This window comes from Pararge aegeria, chromosome 7 (genome assembly GCF_905163445.1).
Source record: "Pararge aegeria chromosome 7, ilParAegt1.1, whole genome shotgun sequence".
NCBI classification, from domain to species: Eukaryota; Metazoa; Arthropoda; class Insecta; order Lepidoptera; family Nymphalidae; genus Pararge; species Pararge aegeria.
Window position 1 is genome coordinate 5,162,450 of NC_053186.1, and position 14,132 is coordinate 5,176,581.

Consider the following 14,132-nt stretch of genomic DNA (forward strand, 5'->3'; position numbering starts at 1 on the left):
TCATATTAATGTGCCGACTAGGCGAAACGCATGCCTAGATTTATTCGCTAGTAATGCAAAATCAGTTAGATATGGAGTTCACGTTCTGGGGCTGTCGGACCATGAGACTGCTCAAACTTTATCAATAAATGTACTAAATCAAAGAATCAACTCTTATTGGTACGACTATAAAAGAGACTACTGTACAGAAAATAAGCGTAAATACAAAGAATGCATGAAATCATTATCTTTTGCAGAAGTATTTGAAAAAATGAATTTAGATGAAGCATTCGACTATTTTTTGGAAGACGTTAAATTGTTCTACGACCTTTGTTTTCCATTCATAAAAGTCAGGTGTCAATTTAAAAACGAAAAGGTAAGATGGCTGACGAAAGGCATAAAAAGATCTAGTATAGTAAAAAGACGTTTATATCTAAATTATATAAAAACAGCGTGTAATAAAAAAAGAAACAAATTTAAATACAACAATTACAATAGATTATTAAAAAAATGTATAAATACTTCTCATAAAATTCAGAATACGTTATATGTAACTCGCCATAACAACAAATCCAAGGCAACATGGTCAGTTATTAAAAACAATGTCGGCAGCATTTCTCAAAAAAATAGTATAGCTAACATTAAAAAAGAAAATAATATCATCACAAATCCTACACAAATTGCAGAATCTTTTAACAACTACTTTGTACAACTAACTAATAAATGTAAAACAAGAATTCCTCATGCTCTAAGAGAAAAAATCGACTTAAACGTCAACAGCTTATTTCTTACTCCTACTAACTCGTATGAAATTTTAAAAATAATAAAATCGCTTCGAAATTGTAACTCAGTGGGATCTGATGGCATAAGGACAGACATTGTTAAAGAAATAGCCCAAGAGCTTAGCGTCCCACTAAGTTATCTTATTAATTTGTCTTTTGTGCAGGGTAGATATCCCAAAAAATTGAAAGAGTCTGTAATAAATCCAATTTTTAAAAAAGGTGAAAGTGATGAAATGTGTAACTATAGACCGATCGCTCTTATAACTACATTTTCAAAAATCTTTGAAAAGGCGATGTACACTAGGTTGAATCACTTCATTACGAAGTCAAATGTTTTAAAGGAAGAACAGTTCGGATTTCAAAAAAATAGTTCAACAACCAAAGCGTGTTTCAATCTCATTAAGACGGTCACAGAATGTTTGAATAAGAAAATACCCGTTGTTACTATATTTCTCGATATGAGTAAGGCATTTGATTTTGTGAATCATGATATATTGCTCTCTAAATTAGACAAGTATGGAATCCGCGGCATCACCAATGATTGGTTTCAAAGCTATCTTAGCGAACGAATGCAATGTACAAAGATTAGTAAAATAATGAACGGTGAAAATATTAATGCACAATCTTCTTTTATACATAACGGTTCTGGTGTTCCACAAGGAAGTATTTTAGGTCCTTTGCTATTTCTGCTGTACATTAACGACCTTCCAAACGTAACCGAACAACAGTGTTTATTATTTGCCGATGACACTACGTTAATCATTAAGAATAAAAACGAAAAATTGCTTGAATCGGACATAAATTTTACATTTGCTAATATAATACATTGGCTAGAAAACAATAACCTACAAATAAATGTTGACAAGACAAAATTTGTTGCGTTTAGAACAACTAGAGCAAAAAAAATACCACTACTAATTCAATATAAAAATATGATTATAGAGGAAGTTACTGTATTTAAATTCTTAGGTATTACACTAGACTGCCATTGCACCTGGAAGGCGCACATAAACGACCTGTGTGATAGAGTAGACAAGTTTGTGTTTGCTATTAAAAGATTAAGACAAGTGTCTAGCAGAGAGGCAGTTTTATGTGCTTACCATGGATATGTATCTTCTGTGCTCAGCTATGGTATAGTCATATGGGGAAATTCTGTAGATGTAGGCAATATTTTCAAAGTTCAAAAAAAATGCGTTCGTGCCATAAGTAAGGCTCATTTTATGGACAGCTGCAAACCTTTATTCAAGGAATTAAAAATATTACCTCTACCTTGCATATATATAAAAGAAGTTTGTCTGTTTGTGAAAAGGTATCCCGAGTACTTTAAAACTCGAGGACAGCATTTTGACAACGAACCAAGGCATAAGGATCGTCTTCTTGTACCTAGGATTAAACTAGCCTTATATAGAGAAAATGCATTTTGTATGGCTATTCGAGTATATAACAAGTTGCCAGACTCCATAAAAGGAATGAATCTTCCTTTATTTAAGAGGAAACTGCATGAGTGGCTATTATTTAAGTGTTTTTACTCAATTAATGAATTTTTTGACTTTACTTAATATTATTATTCTCGATAATTTTTGTATGCATGTACTATCAACAATATAATGTATATTACTCAAGAATGACTTGCGTCCAAATTGTAGTTGTAATTTCTTTTGTAATGTTTTCCTTGTTTGTTTTTATTACATATAATATGATTGTAAGTTGCACACCAAATTAATGGTAATACACTGTTTCAACAACAAAAGCTAAATTTGTAACATCTGATTATCTACGTGTATTTATGCAATAAATCTAATTATTATTATTATTATTATTATTATTATTACTTCTTTAAATTTCGAAGTGGCATGTTAATTTATTGTTTACGTTAGACAATAATTAGTAATTCTTTTCATCCGTTTCTAGGCTCGCCTAGTACGAGATTATGAAAGATCAGAAAAAGCGGAATATGTTAAGCGAGAGAAGGAAGCGCGCAGTCAGCATTTATTAGAGGTATGTGTTAAACTATTTGCAGGTATGCCTTAGTTTGTAACTATATCTTATTTGTTTCTCAATTGTATACTGTACCCATATTATAGGATACCAGAAAATAGTAGTTTTTTTTTACTGGCAATGAATGGCAATCGCTGTCCGTTAAATGGTGCTAGCAGCGTCACGAGTGAGTCAGCCCTATAAATTATTATGGTTCTTGTTGGCATGTCCATATGACCTTTACGGTTTTTTAGCTTAAGTTTGGCTCGCGCTATTGTAATCTAGGTATAAGTCAAAAGCGCAGTGCGGGCTGCACGCAAATTTCAACTTATCGACCGTACCAATATGGAACAAAAACAAACACGTCGATAGAAAAACCAAATAAATTTTATTTTCTTAAATATTATAAACTAATATTATCTGGTGTGTCGGTATAAGGTTTAATTATAATTAATATGATTGTATCCTATTCATATAATTTATTTGTTTATCATAATATTCTGATATATTATTATGTTAAAAATAAATGATTAATATGACATTATTTTTTTGGGAGCGGTGATCAAAGTTTTCTGATTATTAAGGAGCTTGCTATATGTACCTTTTGTTGTAATTTTTAATAAACTTTGTGTCATAATTAAAACAATAAATAGATTGCTCACTTAATGGGGTTTTTTTGTGAATATTATTTCGTTTTGTTGATATAGCTCTGAATTAACATTATTTCCTCTATTTTATGATTTCCAACTATAAATATTCGTGTCTATAATATGGGAACTAATTTATTATATGTTTATATTTATGTGTTTTTTTCTCCATACATGTGCTTGTGTTTGTTTTATTTTATTATCAATTTGATTTGCTTGGCAACATTGTGCTCACAAGTAGATTATCTTCTCCAAAAGCAAAAATGGATTTTGATGTTAAAGTTTAAAATTGAATGGTCACTTTTTGCTTTTACGTAGATAGCGTAGCATTCGAACTTTTAGCTTCTTCTGGTAGATTGTGTGTTATGAAGTAGATGCCGAATTATAACTCTTATATATGTAGATTTATTTTATCTCTGAGGGGTGTTTTATGTCTAACTAAAAACCTTGACAATGTTGTCAAAAATCCAATTGATAATAAAACAAGTGATATACGAAAACTAACAAGAGAATAAATTCGAAACAGCAAATCAACAAGAACCGGTCCCAGCTTACAATCGAGGCGTTACCAACACCGAAAGGTTTAGACGAATGGAAAATGCCCGAAATTGTCATGGGACCCGCCACTAAACCGAATAAAGATAGGACTATGCCACAAATAAGCTTGTCTCTTATACCTGTTAGTGGTTTAAAAGAGAATACGCCAATCAAAACAATGAATTTAGACCATAATTGGAAAGAAAATGAAGAATATAACGCCTTAGATAAAATGAAAGATTTCGCAGAGAAAGCAGCTTTTGATCTCCCAAAAAGACAAAACGACAAATATTTTGACTTCACGTTAGTAAAAACTCCTGATAAAAGAAAACCGGAAAAGGAGAATAATCTAGAAAAACTAATAGAAACTTATTCTAGAATATCTGAGTTTATAAATGGCTGCAATTGGTCCAAAATTGAGGATGCCAAAAAGGACGATCCAAAAAGTTTAGAACAAAAGTATTTAGATGCGAAAAATGAATTTATGACCCAAAATCTTATGTTGATACCTAAAGATAACCAAAAATCGATCTTAAAAGATGTTATAGACTTAAGTGGCGAAGACGACATTTTAACAGATCTCATAACTAAAAACATTAGCAAAGGAACATTTAATGTTGGAAAAGATGGAGCATTATCAATATCGGTTCAACCAATGGGGAAGGACGTAAGTCCGGTACGTTTTGGAGTTTCGACTAACTTTTCGGGTTTAACTAACACCTTCTTGCCTATACCTGTGGGATGTTCACTAACTTTGGTGTTAAATGTTGCAGAATAACACGTTTAACACAAACTGTGTAAATAATAGAATTAATTAAAAAGCACTTTTATACTAACATCAATGTGTAAATAAATATTTATACTAAATACCACTATCAGCTTTCAAATAAATAACTGACAATTAAGAACGGGCAGTTTCTTTAATAATTAGTTAAATAATTAATAGTTTATGAAATACATATAATTAGATGAAACTGATATTTTTCATGCACTGCTTTATCTGAACTCATATCCTAAAATCTATATTAAGACCATTTGTCGTAAGCTTTCTTGTTTGCGGGTGATGGTAGATAAGTTGCATTTAAGGTTTTGCTAGCAAGGTCAAAGATCTGGCAAGCGAGCTTCTAATGCAAATAACGATTAAAGTTGTAATTCAAGTGACTAAGATTATTGTACAGAGTTTAAAAACGAAAGCAAACTGACCTTATTCTGTTATCTAATAAACATTTCTTTTTCTGAAACACCTGACTGGTTCCAATTGAGTTTTACTGAATAGTTCATGGCCAAAAGTTCGTCGCCTTTCTAATCCTTCTTCGTTTGATCAAAATAGTACTAGATTGCACGTAAGCATTTTAAAAACAACCCGAGTTCAAATACTTTTATAGACTTTTTCAAATATGTTTATCCGGATACATTATTACTATTGTCGTCCGACGAAGATAATTCGCACTAATATTGTTTTAAGCTCATAGTTAAGTGGCATTCACCTACATGCACACGTATTGATAATAATCATTAATTATTCGTATTTATTTTGCACGCTTTGCACAAACTATTTATTAAACCAATTTTTTGAAATTTACTTTTAATTATAGTGACTTAATAACTTGGCTAAACTAAAAGGGTACGTTACGTAGGGTCGTAACGTGCGTACGTTTAGGGTCAATGAAAACTGAAAAGCTAAGTATGCTTGCATACTTTTGCACTTTTCCGATTGATGATTGAATATCGTCGTTGTTCACCTCAAATATAGTTTGAAATACTAATAAAATCGAATTTGCTTCTTGTGTACCCCGCGCATACATTATTACTGTCTGCATGGTAAATTTATTTTGTTACTAGCTGTTGTCTGCAAGCCTATGTTACTCTCCGTCCTTTTAACAAACTCTATGCCAAGAGCTGAGATGGGGCGTTTAGGACAAACCGTCATATAAACACACTCGCATATATAATATATGTAAGGTTTTACACCATTTTTATTTAAATTGAATAACGACGATATTTAATTAAGTGGGATATGTGCTTTAGCATGCCAGAGTATCTACGCTTGATCCGCACTGAACTAAATGCAGATCGCTAAAGAGTGTTCGTTCACTTTGCTCCGACTTAAGAGATGGTTGAAATTAAAAAGTTTTGTGTCTTGTCATAAATGCACTAACTTTACCTGAGCAAAGTAAAAGTATCCTCTGTAGATTTTAACTTTGGATACCATTTTTACTTTTCGTTACTAAAATTATGTAGTGACTTTAGTCAAGCAACCGCTATTATTATGTTTTATTTATTTCGACACTTTAATACTGTTTCGTTAAAACGTATTCTAGTAGTCGATGTAGAACCATTATTTTTGTGCATTTCATAATTTTCTTGCTTTTGCTATATCGAGAGTAAGCCAAACTAAATGATGAATATACGCAAAAAATAACAAATATAATAATTTGAAAAAATAACGCACGGGTGAATTTATTCACTGATTTTCTTTTCGTTTCACTTTTGTTTCATGTTTGCTGTTATATTATTTGCTCTGCTGCTTTCGATGTTGTTTTTGGCTATGTCAAGGCTAAAAAGAGGAAACAGGACGACTTAGAGAAGCAGAAAATTGAAGAGCAGGTGAAGAGGCAACAGGTTTGTATGCATACATCAAACTTAAAGAACAAAAAATAGGCCCACATATATCTTCGTCCCTTCCCGCTTAATTAAAATGTCTAAATCAAATGCCCTTAGTAAGATTTATACGCTCGCCAATCGTAGTTTTTTTTTGGAATCTTGAGACACTGTAACGTCAGTCGTAAGATAAAAGTTATCCAGCACAACACAAAACATCAAAAACAACGGATGAAAATACCTTAAGAGTACCGCAATATTCCTATTAAAAAAATACTAACTGATTTAATCGTGCTCAAGAAAACTTGGAAAAATTCTTTCTTACTCTTATTTTCATTAATCGTTTAAACTAACACTATCTTAGTTAGGAACGCCTAATTATAGAAGATTCCTGAGCTTACATTTACCTTTCACTTTCACCAATCAATTCTCACTAAGCAACTCATATAACCTAACTTGTGCCACAAGGTTTGGTAGGTCATTTTAAACAACCGAATTAATATTATTTTAATCTGACAAGTGTCAAAGTCAAATATTTCTGTATTCAAATAGGCACATAGATGGCACTTTTGATTACGAGTCAGTTTACGAGTCCCTTAAACTTTAGGAGCCGCCGAATCGGTATTGTAACTTTGGCGCGTAGCGATACGTTTTTTTACTCTAGGAATCGCTGAAATGACTAGGCAACCAATAAAGGCTATTCCTAGGTATAGTGATAACGGGCATAACAACCACATTCGGGCTCTAAAACAAGTGTGCAAGATCCACTTACTTAGTAGTGTTTTTTAATAGTGTTTCGATGCATTGCTCAACAAGAAGGGCGTCTGTTATAGCCACGAAAAAGGTAGCTAAAAGACGATTCTCTAAAATTAATGTTCTCTTTCTACCAAGCGTTCACACAAATTAGATAGTTCGTATAATTTAATTTTATTATTTATTTTTTGACCGGGGGATGCTTTATATGATACTGAGTCAAAAACACGTTTTTATTGAATTTTTGTCTGTCCGGGCATCACGTGAAAACTACTGAACTGATTTAAGTAAAATTTGGTATAGTTGTACCTGATATTCCGGGTCAACATATATAATAGGATACTTTTAATTTCGATAAACAGTAAGTTTCCTCCGGGAAATGGGATGAAATTTTTTATCAATTTTACTTCATAACAGCACGTTGCAAGGCATATGGGATAACGATCGAAGGCATACGTATCCTGGAATAGCTCATAGGCTTATTTTTATCCCGGAAAAGCCAACAGCTCCCATAGGATAGCATCGCTATTTTTTCCGCATTTGTCTTTAAAAATCCGCGCAACGGAGTTTTAGATTGCCGTGTTTTTTTAGATCGGCATAGTTAAAATATTATCAAGCTTTTGAGGTTGTTTGGTTGAACGCGTTAATCTCAGAAAATGCTGTTTCTATTTCAATTGATTTTTTGGATTGGTAGTATCAATTAAGGCTACACATCACGCTGCGACCAATGGCTACCATTATTGATGAGAAATGTTGCTAAAACTGCAAGAAATATCCTTTTTGAGAGCGTGTGAAGTACTTTTTGAAGTTGACTCATTCGCGGACGAAGTCGCGTGGTTCCGCTACTAAAATGGAAACAAAGAAAACGCTATGAAACTTTCCTTCGTTTGGAAGCGTACAAATCTTTTGCTATACTAAGGGTACAGACGTTTGACTTCGATTGAAATGCTGAATGAAAGAAAGAAATAGTGAAGATAGAGTACTAGTCGAATCTGCTAGGATACCTGGTGCATGTGGCTTTCGAAAACGTACATCTAACATTCCCCGGCGTAGGGATCTGATGGCTTACTTCAATCGCTTAAAGCATTATTATTTTAAAGTTAGTTTTTGAACCCTTTAGTGTAAATTAAAAGCATTTTTTACATTTTATTGGGTATTTTCAATAGTTAGAAAGGCTGACATCTATTCTCTGTTAGATTATATATTGCAATCCTTATCTAAAATTATTGATGGTCCAACTTGCTGGGTGTTAATGTTTTAAGAAACTGTTCGAAATAGCGATGTTGTATTGCATTATATAATGTCTCGGGAATTGGGACATCAAGGGAAGAAAATTTACTCATATCCAGCTAGAGCTAACTAGGATAAAACCTAGTTAATTTTGGTGTGGTTTTTTCGTCATACTAGGGCGCAATTGGAACTTTCCTATGCTCAATTAAAAGTTGACGAATATTGTTATCGCCTGAACATCTCACAACAATGGAAAAAATTAGAGGGGTTGGCAATTATACGAGTCTGTCTTGACAAGAATAAGACAATATAAATTAGATAAACCCTGTCTATTACAGCATGCCATTTGATTGTACAGTTCAGGAGGTAATGATTTAAATTACGGGTTTACGAATACAACGGCAACCGCGTGGCTGATATGAAATGATTTTACGAACCTCAGCTAGCGTCGATCAAACTGCGGGGAACAGCTAGTCATTATTATAAAGATATTCATAAATTCGTTTGTTCCAGGAAAGGGAGATTAAACGACAGCAATCAATGCTTTTAAAAGAACAGGTAGGTACTAAGACGACCTTGTATATTTGTACAGAGTTAGTGCCCAAGTTTTATATAGAGTAACCTAGTTCAACAATTGCATGCTTGAAATCACGGATATTTTTTCCCGTCAAAGTAAAATGGACCTAATGTTACTCGTTTTACAATTATTTTTAAAACGCCAGGAGTCTGGCTGTAGACGTCTGGAGGAATATTGGCTCTAAAACGTGCAGCAAAATTCCATTTTACTCTGATTTTACAGTGTTCCGATGTTCACTATGATTGCGTACAAATCTTTTACTAAACCCTGGTACCATACCCGTATCTTCCTACCATTCTTCGTCCTGTAATGCGTCGTAAGAATATCGTGATCGATTATCAAATTATCCAGTCCTGTGTCAGCTCTCCTATGGTGATCCTTTTCCGAGGGTAAATTTAATATAAATTTTATCTTCTTTAAATGGAGTCGTTGTTGATTATATAATAACGCAATGTTGTTGGAGATGCAACGTCTAAGTATGACTTTGGAGGTGTGACCCTGGAATTTACGTCCAGCGTTTTAAGAATAATCCCGCTTCTACGCCTCTGATTTTAACCACGTGGCTAAGATAAGCGGGAAGCACCTCCAACGTCCTATTCCGACGTTGTATCTCCAACGCCAGCTCCGACAGAAAATGCCACTAAACTGCTAACTACTAGTGATATTTAATTATCTCAGAAGTTCAGCAGGCGAGTGCAGACTGTCGCTGGGTCTGCTCTGAGCCTAAGAGCTAAAGCTGTGGTCAAACCAAGCACTAACGTCACTGGCCCATGTCCGCATTAGCGTGCGTGCAAATAAGATCTATCCCCAGGCGCGCCGATTTTTACAAGCACTGTGATTATTTCGAAGAACTGATTGTTGCCATACCCTGCCACCAGATCACAATACCCAGGGTTTGATTTTGGGGTCAGGCCCAGATTTTAGGATATTCTGTTTTTAAATTCTCAAAGGTTACTGTTTTTATACCTAACAAGTAAATCATTAAAAACCCACCAACCCGCCATCCTCATTGGAACAGCGTGGTAGGTCTCTAACACCCTATCTTGTATGACAGAGGAGGCCTATGCCAGTGTAACCATAAGTTGTAAGCAATATGATAATTTGCACGCCATCGCACAAGCGGATTAAACGGAGGCCTTGGTTTGATCTTAGCTTTCATTAAAACTAATGTTTTTTTACTTTTTTTGTGAATATCGCTGTTCTGTGTTATGGGTTTTTCGAAGTGTCTAATAACTTTGTGTTTTTTCTTTCCCAATCGGATTCCTCAACACTCCTACAGCAAAAGTATATAACCGAGGTAATTGAAACATTCTAAAAACGGCTCATCTGCTTATATTTTAGCACACTATTCTATTATCTATCCTTTTTCCTCAATCTTCTCTCCCTTCTTACTTAACTTTTAACTAAATACTTTTAGTAGAAGATTTTTTTAATACTTTCTAAACTGTGGTGGTTTCGGTAGAGCTAACAGCCTCTGTGTAAGGAAACGCTTAATGGTTGGCAGGGGGTGTCTATAGACATTGTTTCAAAGTTTGTTTTCATTGGAGAACCTAATATTATATTTCTCATTTTGTAGCTTATAAATAAAGTTATTTTCTCCTAGCATGTTCTAATGGTATTTAGTTTATTAATTTTTCTTTTCTTTCGTTCATTTCATCTGCCGTTCACCCATCAGGGTCTGCTTATTATATTCTCAAAAAATACTTATAGTTTAAATGCCTTGAAATGAAATGTATTTGATGAGATTCATGTTGGTTTCTGTTCGGTAAAGTTCACTACAAATAAAATGTCTTGTTGGTCTTGGTTAGCATGTTATAAAACTATGGATCACGAGGTTCTGGGTTCGATTCCCGAATTGGGCTAAGATAACGTTAAGAGCGAGCGAGACGCCGTGAACGGTGTCGACAAAATTTATATTAGAAGTAAAAATAAACTTTTAGGGCAGTTACTAGGCTGCATTGAATTAGTAATTAAGGGTAATTGTATATCTTTTTATAACAAATTACCATATGACATCCTTGAGATGTCTCTCAATAAGTTTAAAGTTTTTATGAAATGTGTCCGGAAAGCACTTTAAGTCGTCGCTCTCGCTTATTATTATCATTGTCATGTGAAATAAAACGTTAACGCCCACACCAGCCCAAGTTGGAGAGAGGATGTCTGTGCCCAGACTTGTTTTTTTACAATAATTCTTCATTTATTTTGTATGTATTGTCCTTAAAACGAAAAAAAATCGCATCAGGAACGCGAGAGAAGAAGGCAGCACACTACGTTCATACGCCAATTGGACTCCAGAAGAAGATGGGAAGACAGGGAGAGAAGAAAACACCAGAACCTTCTTGACAGGCTGCTGGTCAAAGAGAAGAAGTTGCAGCAGAGAAGGAAAGAAATGGAACTGCTGTCTGAATTGAGGTATCTTCTTCATAATCTTGTATAATTTCTGTAACGACTGTCCACTATTGAAAGTTAGAAGCGAAGTATGTCTCAGTTGATTGCCGAAAAAGCTGTGTTATGTTTTCAGGATTCATGTGTGTAAAATAGTTAGTTTCTAAGTCTTATAATAGCTTCTAAAAGCATAAATTATGCAATAAACTAACGAAAAGATCGTTGGCACATTAAAAATACGTAAGAAAGAGTAGAGTACACTAACCAATTTCTTGTTAAACTTTACAGGCGACCCCAGGAAGATTCGTCGCTATCAGATCAGAAATCTCTGCCGGAGTTGTATAGAATACCTGGTCTTAAAATACCGGGGCAAGCCATGGCAGACTTGTTGCAAGTGTTCGAGTTTCTGCATAACTTTGGACAGGCGCTTGGTTTTGGTAAGAATATTATTGACTATGTCCAACTAGCTACCTTGAAAAAGCGGAAATCTCTGTCTTTAAGTGTGAAGAATATATATTGGGCCGACTCCACATAACGTGGGATAAAGGCACGAAGTCTGTATGTTGGGGACTAAGCCATGTTTGTATTGTTGCAGAAGTTGAATCCCTACCGACCTTGAACTCAATGCAATTGGGTCTTATACCCAACTGCGATCAGGATGCGGAAGATGAACTGCTGAGTGTGCTGACCAGGCTACTCGTCATTGCTATTGGTATGTGAATTCTGTAAACACTGGACGTCCACTACTGGACAAAAGATGTTGTTCAGATTTCCAAGATTAAAGGACCAGAGAAAAATTAAAAAGTTTGGGATCGGACTCCCATTTATAAGTCCGCAGCGCTCACTAGTGTGCCAGGTAGAGATCGACAAAAATTTCAGTCTTGTACAGAGCAAAAAGTTTTGGTAAATTTCTTAAAATACCCATTACACTGAATGATCATGATTAACGCCTGATATTAATAAATAATTATAGGAAATAGGTGTAGAAAAATGACACAGCTTGTCGGCTCTATTACTTTAAATTAACTGATAGTATATTACAGATTTAATTATACAAGGAAGCTATTATGTCGGTGTTCTATCTAAGTTTGACTGAGATTATGATTATAAAGTAAGTTTAGTTTTGGTAATTAAATGTAACATAAACCAACCATTGCCTGTAGATACATAAATAAATCTTTTAACTGGAGGTTTTTGATTCGATAGATTTTTATAGGCAGCGTAAAGTCGTTACGGTGAACATAACACTTGCATAAGTTAAAAAAACTCATGTGTGATTTTTGCATGCTAAAAAATAAACTATTGAAGTTTAGAGTTATTAATCTATGGCATTGTTCACAGAGGAGCCGGGTATTCCCCATCCGGGGCGACACACCACGTTGCTAGGACACGCGCTAAGATTGGCTGAACTGACTCCCGGCACTTTGAGCGAAGTTCTGCGCATATATCTGTATGCGAACGCAACAGCTGAGATAAAAGCTCTTACGGGTATGCATGTTAATATTCTCTATTAAAACTTCATCATCGTGAGCTTAGTTACGTCCCACTACTGGACACTTACCTCCAATATTGACCCACTACGCTGCTCCAATGCGGGTTTGCTTTAACGATGTCAGCGATAATAACCACGACCGGCATTATCTCCAAGGCACGTGGTTTGACAACGCCGGGTTTTTACTGAAATACCTTAATCGCTTCCCTTTATTTTCTTCCTAACTAAACGAAATAAATTTATTTATGAAATAAAATACTGAAAGGACCGAGAGCAACATAGCAACATAGCATCATAGCAACATTTGGTCCCAAAAAAGTAACGGTTCCCACGGGATTTGAAAAAAAAACAGGAATCTGTGCGGATGAAAAACGCGGGCAACTGCTAGTATGCTGATACTATGTAGTGTTTGACATTGCACCGTGATACAGAACCCTTTATAGGCAAGTGCACATCGTACTTAGCCAGTTTCTTATTTTATGCAGGTCTAACGGTAGAAAGGGAGCGCGATCGCAGAGTGGCTGATCATCATCAGAGCGACGCAGAAATGCAACTCACCTGCTCTACCACTAAGAACGGGACCTATTACGAACATCTGCACAACAACGCAACATATAAACTATCTGGTAATAGTAGTTTACAATATATACGCGATCGCTCAGCAATCTAAACCTTTTCAGGTTTTCATACCAATATTGTAACAGTGGCACCTTTACTGTGCGACTTTGTCCGTCCGCCCGTTCTATACAGCCATTTATTCCTCCAATATTCTCTAATTTTCTTTAAATACTGATATAGAAAAGTAATACTTAATAGTCAAACATTATACAATGAATAAAAAAAAATATTTCAAAAAACGAGAAATCGGGGAATTGATACTTTAAAGTGAGATAAGTTTGCCCTATTTATTTCATGACCTAAATCTTTGGAGCGTAAAGGAAAGGACTTTACCTTTTTACATTCTAAAAGTGATTTTGATTGATTTGGAGAAAAAAAAATGCCATTATGTAGTAAAATTATTTTTCTTTCTTTCTCTCTTCAAAGTTTCACTTGAGTATAGTTTCTATAACACTGCTGGACTAAAGGCCTCTCTCAACGGAAAGGTTTGGCCTTATTAACTACACTGGGCAGGCGGGGTGGTGATCGCAGTAGATGTTATCAAAGTCTAAATA

General features: G+C 34.7%; 1 protein-coding gene across 14 annotated transcripts in view; it reads left to right on the top strand.

The window, feature by feature from the left end:
• Positions 1 to 14,132, top strand: part of LOC120625137 (bromodomain adjacent to zinc finger domain protein 2B-like) — a 112,792-nt gene that overhangs the window by 72,578 nt on the left and 26,082 nt on the right. For 9 of the 14 annotated variants that reach the window (XM_039892084.1, XM_039892082.1, XM_039892091.1 and 6 more), the window contains 10 exons: positions 2,673 to 2,759; positions 3,912 to 4,598; positions 6,479 to 6,544; positions 9,020 to 9,064; positions 10,363 to 10,380; positions 11,326 to 11,495; positions 11,757 to 11,905; positions 12,064 to 12,180; positions 12,810 to 12,956; positions 13,446 to 13,586. In XM_039892084.1, the coding sequence (XP_039748018.1) occupies positions 2,673 to 2,759; positions 3,912 to 4,598; positions 6,479 to 6,544; positions 9,020 to 9,064; positions 10,363 to 10,380; positions 11,326 to 11,495; positions 11,757 to 11,905; positions 12,064 to 12,180; positions 12,810 to 12,956; positions 13,446 to 13,586 (1,627 nt within the window). The remainder of the gene's footprint in view (positions 1 to 2,672; positions 2,760 to 3,911; positions 4,599 to 6,478; positions 6,545 to 9,019; positions 9,065 to 10,362; positions 10,381 to 11,325; positions 11,496 to 11,756; positions 11,906 to 12,063; positions 12,181 to 12,809; positions 12,957 to 13,445; positions 13,587 to 14,132) is intronic. The other 5 variants (XM_039892089.1, XM_039892090.1, XM_039892096.1 and 2 more) reach the window with 3 other exon arrangements.